The sequence below is a fragment of the Carex rostrata genome, chromosome 34 (genome assembly GCF_964058835.1).
Source record: "Carex rostrata chromosome 34, lpCarRost1.2, whole genome shotgun sequence".
Taxonomy (NCBI): Eukaryota; Viridiplantae; Streptophyta; class Magnoliopsida; order Poales; family Cyperaceae; genus Carex; species Carex rostrata.
In genome coordinates this window covers 3,517,142-3,535,793 of record NC_135951.1, presented here as the reverse complement: position 1 = coordinate 3,535,793, position 18,652 = coordinate 3,517,142, and the positions used below count along the sequence as shown (strand labels likewise).

General features: G+C 34.1%; 1 protein-coding gene and 1 long non-coding RNA gene across 2 annotated transcripts in view; one reads left to right on the top strand and one right to left on the bottom strand.

The window, feature by feature from the left end:
* The window catches only part of LOC144548976 (uncharacterized), a 94,387-nt gene that overhangs the window by 18,304 nt on the left and 57,431 nt on the right, over nt 1-18,652 (top strand). Inside the window, exons 1-5 of the mRNA XM_078297715.1 lie at nt 14,198-14,695; nt 15,058-15,210; nt 15,590-15,671; nt 16,115-16,264; nt 16,690-17,207. Coding sequence (XP_078153841.1) covers nt 16,941-17,207 — 267 coding nt within the window. The 5' untranslated portion in view covers nt 14,198-14,695; nt 15,058-15,210; nt 15,590-15,671; nt 16,115-16,264; nt 16,690-16,940. Of the gene's footprint in view, nt 14,696-15,057; nt 15,211-15,589; nt 15,672-16,114; nt 16,265-16,689; nt 17,208-18,652 lie in introns of the transcript that reaches the window.
* Nucleotides 10,665-17,123, bottom strand: LOC144548983 (uncharacterized). The gene is made up of 2 exons (XR_013509520.1): nt 16,974-17,123; nt 10,665-11,486 (listed from the first exon to the last, which is right to left on the bottom strand). It is a non-coding gene; the product is annotated as an uncharacterized LOC144548983 (long non-coding RNA).

The window sequence follows — 18,652 nt, the reverse complement described above, 5'->3', positions numbered from 1 at the left end:
TTGATTTTTGTGCAGCTATATTAGCATACAAGGCCTTTAAGATTCATGGACTTTAAGATATTCAATTCATGGACTTTAAGATTCGGAATTTACTGATTTAAGCAAATGACAAGTGGGCCCCATAGATCAGTAAACGGTCAACTTGATTTGAATTTGGATTGTTGGATCAAGCGGGAGCTTTAACGTTCGTGCCACTCGATGAAACCTAGGGTTCTTGTCTGATAGGGTTGAGCAAGAAAGGTTCCGATCAATCCCGGTCACGGCGGCTCCAACCAAGCACTCCATCTTGATCGTCTTGACGTCAGGAGTCGATTTGTACCATTGTTGGTGGTAAAAAGTCATTGGAGGTATCGGTACAAGCTTATACATTACCCATCTGTACCGATTGAGGTCCAAACTAGTTTGAGTCGATTTCATTGTGATTTCTTCCAATAATCGGGTGATTTGATATCGTATAGAGGTGTAAAGGCATGCAAGAGAATCAATTGGACCTTCAAAGAGTATCCGAGTATGATTCAAGTTCTTCCCTTTCAGTTCAAGTACCAATTTGGTACCGATGGTTGGTACAGAGGTTCAAGGGTTGGTTCAAGGTTTTAAAACATTCATTTAGATCATCCGGAAGAGTTTAGAATGTGGCAGTATCATCAATTTGCTTTGTACTGAGTTCTGGTTAATTGATGGGTATATAAACCCATATTTTTCAGAATGTCAAATTCATTTTCTCATGAATTCAATACATAAGATATGATTTTAATTTCCCAGGATCAAAGATATATGTGTCAAGGATTTTCATTCCAAATTTCATGTTTGTTTGAGCATTATTTCTCAGTCAAAAGGGGAATTTAAGTATGAAGTGCAGAACTGGTAATTTTGCACTTTAAAATTCAGATTTTTTTATTTTTGAAAGCTGAACTTTGACAGGCCATATCTTGGTGTAGAAGAGTCCAAATCATGCAAATTTTTAGTCTATCTTGTGCATTTTTAAATTCTCTATATGATGGTGCATCCAATTTTAACATTTGGTTAACAAATGAGTCTAGACTTACCAGATTACCAGCAGAGGTCAAATCAAGGTGTTTCAACACATTTCATCACCTCAGTTGTACTTTTGTGCAATATACTGCTAAGTATGAACTTGGCATGCTATCAGGGGTCAACCAATAATGCATTATGCTCAGCTAAAGGGCTGGTTCAGATTTTGACCATGTACAAGTAGCTTCAAGCTACCAGTATGCACAAAAGAGAGATCCAAAGCTCCATCATCAATCAAATCAACATTTAAAAGGTATTAAATATTACCAGATCTTGGTACTTTTGCAGGGAAGCCCCTGGGTTATTGGAAAATCACACCTTTACATTTTATTTTACATTTTTAAAGAGCAAATCATTGTGTAAGCATACACAGCCAAAATCAGCATAACTGATGCTTATATGTATACCCTTCTCCTCTCACTATTTACACAACATATCCCCTTGAAGCTCAGATTTCAAGCATCATAGCATGTGTCCATGTCTGAGATCAGGTTCCAAAGTGCATATAGGCTCATTTAAAGGTGTCAGTAGGGAAACCATAAGGTGCTTGATCAAATGCTTCAGTTTGTTTCATCATGATTTAAGGTGCCATCAAGGCAAGGGTTATCCAGTCATCTTTCAACATGTCATTTGGATTTTTTGTATAGATTTGAGCCCTTAGATTAGGCTTGAGGGTAGAGGATGGCATCTGAGCCTTTGGTTTACTGCCATGTCAAAGAGGTAAGGTGAATTGCATGCTCCTATGGCTCAGGAGAAGATTCCTCTCTTTTGTTTTCACCTCAGGGTCCTTGGGCATGTGTCATGAGGACCAGTGAGCTATTCATTAGCTGTTAGGGCATATGGTGTACTGTACCAAGCCAGTTTTGGGCTTAAGTTGCACCTGCCTGGATTACGGCACTATAGGGCATGAGGCATAGACAGATGGCATCGCTCTTATTCCCTTATCATGTACCAAGGTCCAATTTATCACTTGGACAGTCAAGTTGGCACAGATAGGAATTACTCGGATTCTTTATGGTACCGGTTCATAATTCCATAAAATTAAGCATTGTTATTTCAAATTGACATCTGAGAAATCATCGTGATGGTATTTGACATCATTTTGCCAAGTTTCGAGGCTTGAGCCGCTCTTAATCGGCTATTCCATTTTTTCACTTTACTTCCTTCTCAGCTCCGCTTAGAGAAAACCATAATCACTTAAGCTTGAGAGAGAATAGAAAAGAGCAGAGAAAGTGAACCTCTTTCGAGTTCAGGTGAGCATTTGCTCAATTTCTTTTTACCTTTCATGAATTTAGAGTTTCAATCAGAGCTCAGGAGGCGACGAGGGAGGAAGAAAGAGTTGTCAGGTAAGGGTGACCTGCATGTCAGCGGCCCTGACATGTATCTCCTCTCTCTTCGTTCTCTTTTGTTATCTGCTTGTGCTTGGCACATCATGAGCCATGTAGCAGGCAGTGGGATGGTGTATAGCGCTCCAGGCGCACGCAGGCTGAAGGGATCAAAGGTCCTGAGTTTAAACTCAGCGTCCTTCGATTGGGTTTAGCTGGTCTGGGCGGATGGTGCACCAATACACTGTCATTCGGTGTATGCAGTCCATCTCTTGTACACTATGTTCACCCATCTATCAATATCAGCGAAATTGGCTAAAATCATTGACATGTGGAGCCCGATGCTTATGCTTAAGCTTGATAGCTCCCAATTTGTACCCAGAGTGACAAGCATTAATGCTATGGGTACACAGAATGAGTTGGCACCAATCAGAGGCTGCCATGTCACCAGATCCTTGAAAATTCATAACTCTTCAACCATTTTGAGTTAGAATTTGTATAATATATCAAAATCCATGGTTTGACATGTAGAATATTATCATAGATTCCAACATGCTACTTTCTATTCATCTTGGAGAGCCTTCGCGCTTATTTGGCATTTTCCAAGCATTTTTAATATTGTCAATTTTCCATACATTTAATTAGGAACTTTTTAGGGTACAACAATTCTATATCTCATATCATAATCAAAATGACAACATACAAAGTTTTATAATATTATAAAATGACCAGAATACCCCTCTCTATACAAACATCATGATTTCTCAAATAAACGACAACATGTTATGAATACAGATGCATCCATATGATTGTAATATACACATATACATGACAACATAGATGACCAAAAATAAACGAGAACCAACCACATGACCAAATATGACAACACATGAGCCCCTTTTAACTCCATTATTCAGTTCACAACCAATAGGCACAAATCTTGGAATGAACGAGATATTCAGCTTGACTCGAAAGGTCTTTCTGATGCAATTAATGACGGGGGCTTGCGCCCATCAGGAGTTAAACGTCCCCACAATCAAATAATAAAACCCCGATGGACTGATCATGAACGTAGGTCCGTCACAAGGGTGAACCAGGAGGAATGTAGAGAGATGGCAAATAATGCCCTGAGTTCGGTGCCTTGCTCATGTTCGTTTGGAGAACTAGAGCATTGAACCCATGTGGGAGCATTTCCACTCATATATATTCGCACTGTTAGCTAACCTAGCCGTGCAACTTTTTGCGCCCTACAGTCACATCCCGCCTGGCTTGGGCAACCTTACTAACTTAGTGGAACTTACTCTATTCAAAAATAAATTATATGGTTCCATCCCACATTCCTTGGGTAATCTTCAAAGTTTAACAACATTTGATATTTGCAAAAATATCAAGTTGTAAAACTTCTAACAATGTACAATTGGTCAAAGCATCCATGAAACTCCAGTCATGTGGTCTCTTGGCTTCTAGTTGATTAGAAGCCAAAAGAACTTTCCAAACATATTGTAAAGCTCCAAAGCCAGGTGGTATCACGCCACTGAAGTAATTATTATCTAATTTAATGTTAATAAGAGCAGAACAATTGGATATGGATTGTGGGATCTGTCCTTGGAGTTGATTCTGATAGAGGTGTAGAAATTGTATGTTTGGTAAAGAATTGCACATATCAAAAGGTAGAGTTCCATCAAGCTGGTTATTACTAAGTGACAAATTATACAATGCTGATAGGTTGTAAAGGAAGTGTGGTATTTGGCCCGAAATGTTGTTCTGATAAATGTTAAATCACTGGAGGTTTGGAAGCATAGAATTTATTTTTGTAAATATCAAATGTTGTTAAACTTTGAAGATTACCCAAGGAATGTGGGATGGAACCATAGAATTTATTTTTGAATAGAGTAAGTTCCACTAAGTTTGTAAGGTTGCCCAAGCCAGGCGGGATGTGACAACTAATGCTATTGTGGTCAAGATAGAGAAGTGATAGTTTGGTAAGGTTGCCTAAGGTCGGTGGGATGGAACCCATGAAGTTATTTTTGTAAAGATAGAGATGTGATAGATTAGTAAGTTTGCCTAAATCTTCGGGAATATCGCCATCAAAATCATTTTGATCAAGATAAAGATATATTAGGCTACTAAGGTTGCCCAAGGTGGAAGGAATTGATCCTGTGAGATTATTGGCAGATAGTCGTAACAATTCTAGCTGTGGGAGGAGACCAAATTCCAATGGTATGCCTCCTGTGAGAATGTTATTCCCCAAACTGATTTTTTTCAATTCTTTGCATTGCGCTAAGTTAGATGGGATGGTTCCATGGTGATTGTTATCTCTCAAATAAATAACTTCTAGATTTGAACAATTACTTAGACTCGATGGAATGATACCATTGAGAAAATTCACACTCAAGTTGACAAAACATAGCCTACCCAAGTATCCAATCTCTACCGGGAGTCCGGGATGCTTCCTCTCAGCTTGTTATCAGAGAGACTCATCCTTTGGAGAAACGTGAGATTTGCTAGAGATGGAGATATATAACTTGACAAGTTTTTTGAGTCGAGAACGAGAGGAGTCACTCTATCAGGATGGTGCCAGCTACATAAGATCCCTTGCCATTGACAGTGGTGCAGTGACTCGTTCCATGAGGAGAGGACTCCAAATGGGAGGTGAATAGTTCTGCTCGATCAGTTTTACTATTGGTTACAATGGCAGCGAGAGAAAAGGAGGATAAGATTAAGATACTTAAGAGGAGGTGAATAGTGAGCATGCTATAACAACGTTCCATGATTTGTGAAATGAAGGCAATGGGTTTTTTCTCTCAGAGTGCTGCTCTTCTTATAGTTAAAGGGAGATGTATGGTTAGAAAAAAGTTGACCAGAAGAATTCCCTCATGGGTCGTTCTAGTGCTAACTGCTATTCTGTCCTGTATGGACGTCTTATTCGAATTTTTGTCTTGAATGGTAAGTAGAAACAGACTAGATTGGACTTCTAGCTGTGAAGTAGATATTGACAAGATAGGTTTGGAGAAAAATAGCGACGAAAGTTGAGACATGGAACCGGAATTGTGGCTCATTTTACATTGAACGCACTGATAGTATTTTGAATATGACTCATGCTAAAAATGTCTAAATTCAGAATGTGAAAGCTGGAGATGACTGGATATGAAATAAATAAAGTATTACAGGAGATGAAAATATATTATAGTTTACACAAATTAGTACTTTTCGAATTAGAGAATAGCATGTTGAACAAAACATATTACTCATATAAAAACATATATATAGTGTGCAATATCTGTGGCGTAGCCAGGATTTTGATTAGGAGCGGGTCAAAAAAATGAAAAAAAATACAAATTTTATAAACAAAATTTAATGTTAATTTTTTTTTCCATATCCTTATCGAATTAAGAAAATAGGAAAATAAGAATGTAGAAGGAAAAATGAAGATAAAAAAAAAATATAAAACAAATTCAAACAAAAATATAAAAAACACAAAATTAAGAGAAATTGAGACATCTTATTAATTTGGACCAGAAAAAGAGAAAGAAATGAAAATAGAAAAGTTGACAGATAAGTCATTCTTACTGTCACTCTACAGAACCGTACATGAGATTTTGACCTCATACAGCTAGCTCCTCGTTCAATTCTTTCGAAGAATTTCTTCCCATCTTCCACTTCGTTTCAAAGAGTGACTAAGACCAATTCAGTCACGTTTTCATGTTCCAATTGAAGACTTTTCATTTATGATCAAATGAGAAGATTTCTCTTTTACCAAACATATGCGGATCAAATCACGATCTTCTAATAAGAAGAAGAACCCCGATAGAAATCCCTTTGCCCCTCATCTAGAAAGAAGGATCCATTATGAGTTTCAATTTATTCATTTTGAATCCTTTCTATCTTCTACTTCTTTTTTGATTGATTTCATTTCGATTTCTCTATTGATTCTATCCCATAAGAGTAAATGGACGGAAAGGGAGACAACTCATTATTTTAAAATGGAGTGGAGGACAAAAAGATGGAGCCGGCTCTTCTCTCAATAAATCTCACATATTGCCTCTTTATATTTGATATTTTATTGTATAGACATAACTCATATAATTTCATTACAATCTCTTTGATGGCTCATGTACTCACATAATTTCTATAGAAAGTATTTTGAATATCCAAGATACAAAACTAGATCTTAAAAAATTTTGAAAATGGAAAATGAAATGAAAATTTCAAGCTAATTACTTGCAGTCAAAGAAAGAGGGAGCTAAGAAGAATACATTTGCATCTTTTCACTACAGGGGTCATTAAAATTACAATTTGGGATAGACAAAAACTCAAATATATAGAGATTTAAGCTTGTTTATCAAAATCTAGGGGTGGGCAGTTGACCACCCCTGGTATACTGTAGCTCCCCCTCTGCAATATGTTGCACAAACAAAGAAGTTCACAACTAAATTAATTGTTCTCAACAATAAAACATGACTAATAAATTAAACCTAAAAAAAAACAACTTCAACAAATAATTCAGCATTTCATCCATCCAATTACAAAATATTACACATAATATCACGGAGTAGAGGGCTAGATGGGAAAGGATTTAGAAATATCAGGTTGTTCCAATTTTCCAAAAAAACGAGAAACAACTTGAACGTATTCATGCTTCAATGACGAGGAATAGATCAAATCTCCGAAGTGTTTTGGATATAATTTTATTTAGATGTATATATATAAACAAACTTTTTGTTTATATACATATCTTCAATTAATTTTATTGTCCAGGCGGCTTCTAAAACAGTATCCACTCATAAACCCAAAGTAACAAAAATTATATACATGTCTTCAATCTTGTTTGTGTTGTTGCTCCTCCCTTTCACCTCTTCCGTGTTGTCTAATAAAGACAATGAAATTGTGCTCCTCAAAATGAAAGAACCATCTATATTAGTGATCCATCCACTACAATGTTCAGTCACTATATTAGTGATGCAGCTGGTGGGTCAAAAGATTGGACAACAATGTGCACCCACTATATTAGTGCTCAGTCAATACAATGTACTCCATCAACAATTCTTTGGTAGTATAAGTCGTCTGACACTTACCATAACAATAAGTCATGAGAGTTACCGGAGACTGATTACTAGATCCAAACCAGATCTAATAATGTTGCATTGCTCTATCACGGAGTGCTCATCCACTACAATAGTGGAATGGGTTTTTCTCTCATAGAGTGCTCGTCTCATAGTTAAAGGGAGATGTATGGTTAGAAAGAAGTTGACCACAATATATACTTTCCCTAATGAGTCGTTATAGTACTGACCTACTACATTAGTGATCCATCCGGACTTTGCTTCATAAACAGATGTGCACACATGCGCACACACCATTAATTAAGTGACAAGTTAAGATAATTTTCTAATCCATATGCTGATCGACCATTAAGCTAATTTTAATTTTAATTTTATTTCTTTTCTAATAAGCAAATAAATTAAGGAAAACAATAATATTCATATCGGCTTTATTCATCGGATATCATACATGTCTAATAATCACGTAAATGGATTGTACTGAGACTCTTGATTAATATCAAAATTAAGAATGACTACAAACTTGTATTTTGTGTCGACCTGCAAATTCCGTGCAAAAATCTGAAATTTTTATTTTTATCATCTTAAAAAAAGTAAACCATTTAACCACTTTTTTAAAAAAAATTAATTTTAACCAGGTTGACAAGTTTAAACTGCGGAACCAGAATAATAAATTAATTTAAGGATTCGGTGATCCTTTTTTCCGTAGTGGAACCCACCCATTAATTTTTCTTAATTAATATCATTTAACCTTTCTTGAAATAAATAAATAAAAGATACGGATACTGACTCTACTGTGTTAGGCCTATTTAAGTGGAAAAAAAATAAAAATAACTTTTACAAATAAATCATCCTTTTATAAATTTTTACATTTGAATGTGTTATGTTTTGACCCAAATTGCTATTCGGGTCCGTTGGGTTTTATATCTTTAATATGTATACTCTTATTATGAGAGAGAACTAAGTCTAATCAGAATATTACTTTTAGTTGTCTCTGTCTCTTCCTCTTCTCAAACCATAGAAAACTTAACAAATTGGTATCATAACCAGGTTCACCGCCGACAGTCGATCGACGGTTACAGGGTTCAGATCAATCCGCTGCCGCTAGGTTTTCAGTTTCGCTTCTCCATTCGTCGCGCGATTACTTGGCTGAGCGCCGCTTAATTGATTAACCGATTAATTACTTGTTTCCTTTATATTTTTTTCAACTGTTACTAGACTATCATCTATCATAATACTAATAAATCATAAGTAATGAATTAATTTATTAACATGGTAAATTTTTTTGTATATTTTGCACTCGAATTTGCCTACGACACGGGCTTATTAACCCCACAACAACGCTTTATATATATTTGGCCCTCATGAAAATCAATTATTATCACGGTAAGTTGCTATGTGTCGTGGGTATCTGGACGAACGCTCTGTGCTCTCCGGTAGCATAATTAATTTCGTAATGCGAAGTTTTTATTTTTTTATTTTTTTTGGGCAATTTTACATTTATTTTACGTTGAAAAATTTGTTCAAAGTACACTCAGCATAACTAATTTATCTTTTTTGATATAATCGGAAAACTTAATTAAAAAGTAAGTAATATTTAGTTTTCTCCAATATTTTGTTTAGTGAGAACTAAAGATAATAATTTTTTTTCTTTCACATTTAAGTATCATATAAAATATTGTTAAGTATATTAAAAATAAGCACGCCAAATTTATGAAGTCATGACACCTTAATCACAAAAAATATATGATCATTCATTCAAAAGATGTGTTATTCTATCATATTAATCATATTTAGACATGTTAAGTGTGATATCTTAATACATAACGTGTTATGTGTACTTCAAACAAATACCAATAGCTATTCCTTACCCATAAGCTCTGACGTATTTGTCAATAATATTAAAAAAAAATTCGCAAGTTTATTATTACTAAACTCTGTGTCGAAATAGGTAAGAAATAGTTATTTCAAACAATAGGATTTTCAAATAAGAATGGGTCAAATGTGAATAGGTTCAATCACATAAAATTTTCTTACTAATAATGAGAGTCAATTTTACATTACTCATAATAATTTACTCTAAACTATATATAAACAAGACACAAATATACAAGTTTTAAAAATAAATGAAGATCAATTAATCACATTTGTTTCATGTGGAGCTACATTGGTACGAGATATTTATTATTTGAATCAATTTTACATTACTCATAATATTTTATTCTAAACAATATATAAACAAGACGCAAATATACAAGTTTTAAAAATAAATGAAAATCAATTAATCCCATTTGTTTCATGTGGAGTTACATTGCTATGAGATATTTATCATTTTGTACGAACGAATGCATGATACATTGATACCTAAATATTTTGTACGGTCAGTTATGCATGCAATTGTTCCCATAAACAATGAATTGGGCCAAAAAATATTACTACTGTTTCAAGTGCTTGCTGGCTTTCAAAAGGAGGCCTGTCAGCAACAAAAACTCCATATTATTTTAATTAGGATAAATCTCGTTGAAGGTCACTAAATTTTGTTCTTTATTATAAATTTGTTACTGAAGTTTTATTTGTTCCTTCATAGCTACTTAATTTTTAATTTATTTCAATCTAGTCACCCTATAATTTTTCCATCCAAAATATCAATGGAATATGCTCATTCCGTCCAAAATTTTAAGAAAAAATGCTCATTCCATCGAAAATACTAGCGGAAAAGTTATACTTTATTTATTTTTTGGATAAAAAAGTTATAGGGTGACTTTATTGGGACAAATTAAAAATTCAGTGGCTATAGAGAGACAAGGATAAAGTTTAGTAATCTTCAAACTAATTTATCCTCTTAATAAACTAGTGTTTCTGTTATTTTAGCGTGAATAGTAGTATTCTGGTCTAGAGTTGACAACGAGCTGAGCTAGACATAGTTCGTAACTCATTCAGTTTCCAGCTCAAATATCAGGAAACACCTCCTTAAATGTACCTTTTTTAAATAAAAGCTTCTGTAAATTTCCCATATTTATTCCTTTTTAAATGTCTCTTGTGAACAAAAAAACCTACATCCCTTCAGAGTGATGTGATCCACCACAATATGTACCAGGTCCCTAATATTTTTCATAATTACAGCCTAATTATACTAAGACATTATTGTTTTAATTTTCATTTACAACAATTTGTAGTAAAAATCTTGCTCGGCAGAAAAAAATATCAATCAAAAGGAGATAATGAAAGCATAAAGCACCCAAAAACAAGTGAAAATTGTCTCAGATTATTTTCTCCTGCTATACATTGCAAATTCATATAGATATGAAACCAAAAATGAAGATGGATCATACAAATGAACAAGCATATTTGTCTCAAATAAATAACAAATTATTTCTCCTATGTTTCAAGTACAATATTATATTAGCAAGCTCAAGTCACTTCCACCAACTTTTCTTCTTAACATGTTACACTCTGATGCTCTACTAAGTTTCCTCCTTCACATGTCTCAGCCCCTAACTTTCAAGAGAAAAGAAAAAGAACAAGAAAAAAAAAATCCAAAGAAAGAAGGAAAGAGAACAAACAACAGAGAAAAAAGAATTAAAAAATCTGTAAATTTTGAGAATATAAAAGATAAAGATCTAATACCTACAACCCTAACACATACCAATAATGAAGAGCCTACCCGATCAAATCAAAATTCTCACAATCTCTTGTAGCCAACTAGTACCAAAAATGCAAAATCTTTTACATATCAAAAAACTTAAAAAGACAACATATTTGTCTACTCTGAAATACCTCTATAGGCATCATTTTTAGCAGTCCCGGGACTAATAAATGCAACAGTAACAATTCCACCAAGGGCAGCAATAAGAATTCCAAGCGAATCAATTAAATATGCCTCCAGAGAAGTAGTGAATGTCATCTTTGCACCCTGCATAAAAGTTGCCTTTTCCAAAAGACCAGTGATTGATGTTGCAACTGCCAATGCATAAATGTATCCACCAGTAACTACATGCCATGTCAGCACAAAGGCCCGACTCTTTCTGGATCCACCGTGGTACCAGAATGTTATGAACCCAATGCCCCACTGTAAAAAGAGAAGAGAAAAAAAAATTCATGATTAATTTTGTAAGGAGCTCTTTGACTATAGTCGTTTTACATTTGGTCCCTATGAATCTGTTAGCTAAAATTTACTTATTCCAAATTATACCCCCAGAAAATGCTCCCGATATTATTCCATATTTGCAAATGCACTCCAATATTTGTGCAGAATAAATATTCAACTAGTTGAGGAAATTTCAATGCATCGTGGATCACCAATTATCTATCTCTCAATTTGTCACTAAGTGCGGAATTTTCTAAATAGGTCTGGAAAGAAAGAGAGCTTTGTCCAAAAGATTTTAGACAATATCTTATTCAATGTTCGTTTAAATTCAAGAAACAGCCTTTGCTTCAGTGGCTGTGGCAATACCCTCTGTACAAGCAGTTGCGGGTTCGAAACACAAATGAAAAACTTCCTAGCTCCAACTTTTACTCGAAAAGTCTGTTTGTATCCAGCTAAATAATATTATGTCCAAAACACTTCGGGACAATAATAATCCCACCAGTTCTGCAGGTGCATCCGGGACACTGAACCAAGTTCTAATTCTGCAGGTGCAAAAAAAAAAAAATTCTAATTCTAATTATGTGCAATATTTTTGCAGTTGGATGGATGAAATGCTGAATTATCTCTTCAAGTTGAATATTTTTTGGTTTAATTTATTAGTCATATTTTATTGTTAAGAAAAAATAATTAGTTGTGAACATACTTGTTTGTGCAACATATTGCACAATATATATGTTTTTATAGAGTAGAACTAGGGTGTTGTTAACTTCACCAAGCCCCTTCGTGAACTCAAGTCTAAAACCCATCAAATCGGCTTCAAATGACGAATCCAAACCGTTGAAAGCCGCCTACCTTATGTAATGACTTATATAATTTTATTTATTTCAATAATCATTATCAAACATCAGAATTATTTGAGACATCAGAAAATATTTATGTTCAAAGCACTGAACATGATTCTTAAGGGTGGAAGGATGTAACAGCATGTAAATTTAAATTAAAGTACAACTTAGACCATAGTCAAATTGATTCTCTGCAGTCCATATTTTGTAATTTATCTTCAGCCCAATTTAATTAATTAATATTATAAAGCCCATATTTCCTTAAATAAATCCCAGCCCATATTTGAAAATCAATCCTTTACTGGCCGAATCCAATTTTCTTTGCTGTCCTTATCTTTTCCTAAGCAGCATTTTACTTGCACCATTTCATATTGAACCTTTTAAACAACCAAAGGGTGCAATTGCATCTATTCATAAAGACTAGTCATTAATTATATTAACATGCACAGTCTCTCTCTCTCCACAAAACACACTCACCCTCTTCTCTTGACCTGTGAACAGTAACTCGTGTAAACAGTAACCGGGAACAATAATTTCCCTCTGTTTTGATCCGGTCTGACCTCTCGTTCTTCATTACTTCTATAGGTATGTGATATTTATCTATTATTATCTATTTCTGTATATTCGTCGTAATCTTCTAATTTTAAATATAAAACTTATGTTCAAGATTGTTTACATTAAAATATATGAAGTATCTAAATCTCTCCATAAATTACTTTTCACTTGTAAACTATAGTCACTGTCACAATTCATTTCACACTATTATACTCTATCATATATTTTCGTATTTCACACTCTCTATCTTTACAATTTGAATATTTTAATCTTTAAATAATTACTTATTATAAATATTTATTATTTGGAAACAAAAATAATTTTTAGTAACTGAATAACTTAGGTTCATATCTAGAGATTGAGGGACGTGTCGAATGTGAAGAGTATGTTCCAGGAGTCCACGGAATTTCAGGTGCGGTGTATTTCCTGGATAGTTGTTAAATTACTTTACCATTTGGTTATATATTTATTCTATAGTTATGTGATGAATGGTGAATTTGGAATCTAAGGAAAGATGCCATGATTGTTATTGAAATAGATTTTTGAAATGAACATGCTATATATGAATAGAAAAGGGCAAGGATACGATCAGTGAACAGGGCCGATATGTTTTACATATCGGAATGTATACATTGGGTCCGGTGTTCGACTAGACCCCTCGTTAACGTGACTGTAGGCGAAAGCGGTCCTGTCACGGGTCAAAACTTAGCGGAAAGCCGGATGCACCGTCTAATGAGACAGTCAAGACCTAGCGAAAAGCCGGATTCACCGCCTAGTGAGACAACCAAGACTTAGCGGAAAGCTGGATGCACCGCTTAGTCAGATAAAAGAAATGTGAATTAAAAAGGAAAAATAGATGTTTTGATTAAATAACTAAATTGGTGCATCATTGGATAGATTTCATTAATTGAACTTGAATGAGAAATTTACATTTGGTATCTAAAGTTAATTTCACAAAGATTCGGTCTGGAACTAAAAATCCGCACGGAGAGTTTTGTTGAAGCTCTCATCCGTACCACTTTATTTATGTGGGTTCCAGGTGATGAAGAAAACGTGGCGAGGCGAGGTGAGGAGTAAAACAGGAATGCAAAGTGAGGATAACTATTATTTGCCACTTAGTTTGCTATCTTGTTTGTTTGAATACATATAATGAACATGGCTATGAGACATTTATATATTAGCCGTGTCCATTTATGTCCTTTGTATCAAAAATACTTGTGTGATTTATATATAAATTTGTGGCAATATATATGTTTGTTTTATTTTATTGATGATGTGTGCAGTATGCTCACGCCTTACGTATAAATACGTGGCGAGTTGTCACGGGATGTGACAGTTACCTATTTTTTTATCAAAATGTAGTAGTTGTTATTGAGGGGTTTCGAATGAGTTCATCACCTCTTCTTTATGTGCATGTACTTCATTTTTCTCTTCACTTTGATGGGCATTGAGAGTTTGAAAAAAAAATGCATATAAAATAGTCCACATTAATGGATATTGACAAACCACTTGATGGTTTTTTTTTTCTTTTAGATTTTGTTTGCAACCCCTGAATAACAACTAAAAATGGAGGCATTTGAATCCTCCTCTATCATTGATTACTTATTTCTAAAATAATTTTTGTTTATTTTTCTTTTTTATTGTTGCTAGATGGTGAAGCTTTATCAGAGATGTTTGATTCCATGTGCCAACTACCCTGAGGTTTGGATTCGGTACATGGATTTTGTACATGCACAAGGTGGTAAAGAAATTGCCAATAGTGCCCTTGGCCGTTCACCCCCATTCTTCCAGAAGGTAATTTTATTTTCTCGAAGTATACAAATATGATTTACATGAGGGTTAGTATCCTGGATTTTCTTGAATTTAAGTTCAGTGGGGAGTAGGGTTAATTTGGGAATTGAGTGAGTAATATGGAATCAAACACACATCATCCTTTTGTGGTACTTGCTGTAAGAGAATTAGGTGAGTAAATATGTAACCCATATCATACTTTTTTTTATACTAATTTTACTAGTAATATTTAAATTGGTACAGTGTGAAGTATCAACCTGTAATTTGTACCATTTTTTTGTCAAATTATTTTTAAATTTTCCTCTTTTTTTTTTCTTTTTTTGGGAATGATAAATTTCTTTTTGTGAATTCTCATTTTGATATAGAAAGTGCCAGCTTATCGTATGTACTATGCAATGATGAAAGAGGAGTTGGGAGATTCGCCAAGTTCTCGCTCATTACTCCTTCATGATTTCAACCGTTTTTCTTCTAATTATATTAAATATATTTACCGGGAGGGTAATTTGGAAAAACACAAGGTAGGATGTTATTCCAACTAATTTAAATTTTTTTAAGGTTAGTGGTCCAAATGCCTATAAATAAAAAAACTTTATGCCATAAAATAAACCTATATTCTTCTCTATTCTAGTCTTAACCCTCTCTATTCTACTCTAGGCTAAAATAAAACCTCTATTCCAGATTTAGATCCTTCTTATTCCCCTTAATCCTCCCACAATCTGAAAAATATTACCCTATTCTCCTATTCTAACATATCTACTCTCTTTATTCCCTCTATTTTGTTTTTTATTTGACCAAGAAGTAAAGATGTTTTCATGCCTTCTGTTACTGTGCCAAGAACAACTCTTTTTTGCTGTTTTATTTTCTTTTACTTATTTTCATTATTTTTTATTATATCAGGGAAATAGTAAGGGTGATTTTGAGTTATATGAGAATGAAATTGAATATGCTATAGAGAAAAAGAATGTTGAAGTTGCTTCAAGTCTTTACATTAACTTTGCACAATTCACATTTGTGGGTATGATACAAAAAAAAAAAAAAAATTAATTGTGAGGATTCAGCTGCTTTGAAAACTGTATGCTCCAATCATGCCTCCACATTGGAAAATAATTATAATTCAAATTTTAAAAAATTCAAATCATATAATAAATCAGAGTTATTATAGAAATTATAATATTTTAATTAATCCCCTTAATAATCAGCTCATTTGAAGTCTTCTCTTTTACTATCTGTTCTGATTTATATTTCTTGAAAATTTTTGTTTTTATAGGCAACTGGTAGCAGGGATGTGGCTAGAGAAGTCTTTCTTAGGGGGATTAAACAAATGCCATGCAATTTTCTAATCAAAGTTGTGTAACTTTAAATAAATTATTACTATATTTTCATCTGTAAATTTTTCCATGTAATGATTATTGAAACTTGTAGGGGTTGATTCAATTTGAGATGATCCATGGTGGGACCAGTCATATACTGATTTTAGATTCGATAATATCTAATGTGATAGAACCTCAAACCAATAAATCTACACCTTTATGTTATGAAGAACGTGAAGAGATCTCTATGTTGTTTTTTGATGTGAGTGCCCTTTTTTATAAATATGCAATTGACTGATTATTCTTTTGTTCAAACAAAGCATGGATCGGTCCGTACTATGGATTCATATCTCTATTTTCATATGAAAATGTAGTTGAAGACGGATTTTACATTTTTTTTAGAATTATTTTACTATTTTTTTAGATAGGTTGATAACCACTACTTTTGTATGGTCCATAAATTTTAAATTAGGTGATTTTCTACTTATTATAAAAAATAGTAAAAAAATTCTAAAAAAAATGTAAAATTTGATGTCCCAGAACATTTTCATATGAAAATCATGTTAAATGGTTCGGATTGACTGTTTGGACTTTGAAAATATGGATCCATAGCACGGATCAATGTGCGCTCTGCGAAGTACCATAGCCTCACGCTCATAATTGAGATAACCTTATTTTTGTGTACAGTTTGTAGACCTTTATGGAAAACCCGCACAAACCAGGAAGGCGTGGGCCCGCCACTGCGTACTTTTTCCCAAGGAATCCCGAAATGCAATAAAAGAGCAAAACTAGAGAAAAATGAGGCCATATTAGGAGAAAAGGAGGTGATTTTGCAACCGAATTCGGAATCAATAGTATTGAAGGAAACTCAAAATCCAGAATCAAAAACCAACTTTGCTGTTCCTGCACCTGATAATAATTTTAATAGCAATAACACTATGAATCATAGTAGTGATGTTGAGAAAACAGACCTGGTAAGAGCAAATCCAGAATCTGAAACTATAGACCCGAAACTTGACGAGTCTTTGCAAATAAGGCCAATTAGGCCTGCTAGCCCAATTCAGGTCGAATGCTCGAAGTCAGAAGTGGAATTGGGTCAAGATCGACCTGTTTTGAATCCAGACCTGGCAAGATCTAATAATCCAATACAGACTTCACAACCGCCATATCAGACATTTCCTACAGGAGCCTTGGCACAATATTTGGTCAGTGTTTTTGTGCATTTTGTACTTTTTTACTTTTTTATTTTTTGTTTTAAGAGTCTATTTGTCACATGTGCTTGCTTCTGCAAATATATAGCTCATAGCCCTCATTTTACAACCCATAAATGTAAAATTACATGTATCCTTTAATAGAGAAGGGTTAATTTAATACAAAAGCTTCCTTATGATTACATTTAACAGAAGTTATTTGGCCTATAACCCTCATTTTTTAGTTGACAGGAGTGAATTTAAAAATTTCCATCTAAATTATTGTGAAAACTATATTATGTTCTCATTAGACAAGTGATTTGAGTTAGAAATTTAGAGAGGTATGATAAACAATAGGAGGAATAAATTTGGAGGGCCCTTGGAGAAATTACCATGGTTCCAGAAATCGGCCGATTCCGAGTCAACTCGGCCGAGTCAACTCGGAATCGGCCGTGTCCGATCCGAGTTTCACCCGAGTCTCACGCCTATGCGAGTTTTTCGGCAAAACTCGGATGAACAGTGCTTGACTCGGCCGAGTTATCCGATTTTCCGACCGAGTCAAGCCGAGTTACACCGAGTTGAGCCGTGTTAGACCGAGTTGAGCTGAGTTTTAAACAAACTTACACGGCGAGCGAGTTTTGTTCGAAAATCTTGGTTGAAAAGTGATGAATCGGCTGAGTGAAGCAAGTCTGCACTGATTCCAGACAGATTCTCACATTTTGGTTGATTGTCTCACCGATTCTGCATTTTATTTTGTTCAATTTGGTTTTGCTAAATAACTAGTGCAGAGGAAAGGGCGAACGGGTTGAATTTGACCCATGTAGACGTCGTGAAGAAGAAGGAGATATGGGTGGGTTGGTCAATGCGTAAATGAAAAAGTAGAGATATGTGGGCCCTCAAGAGCGGGTTGAATTTCTTTTTTTCTTTAAGTTCCAGGTTGAATTTCTAACTGGAGAACAAATAGACACTCATCCACGTGAGTGAGAGATTATTTCTCAAAAGGAAAGATATGTGGGCCCCTCAAGAGAGAAGAAATAAAAAAGGGAATTTTTTATCGGACTCCATAATTTTTTTACATTTCACAAAAAAAAATGGAAGAAATGACAGGAATGAAAAAATAACATCCTACTAATTTTTCATTTGACAATATTAATGTTTTTATCTTTTGACTCTGTACAATAATATTTTCATTTGTATTTTAATACAGAGGATAATGAGATGATTCAGCCAGCTCGACATAGCTTCTGACAATAAAAATGTGTTCTATTTATAATATTTGTAATACATTATATAATTAGTGGATTATTTGAGTGTAATATTGTCTTATTTAACATAGTTTTTTTATAAATTATTTTTATCAATTTTTTCCTATTTTTTTGCTACAAAACAAGGCTTCTGCCAAAAATACCCGAGTTACCGATCCGATTCTTCCGATTCCGGCCGATTCATCCGATTCTGAC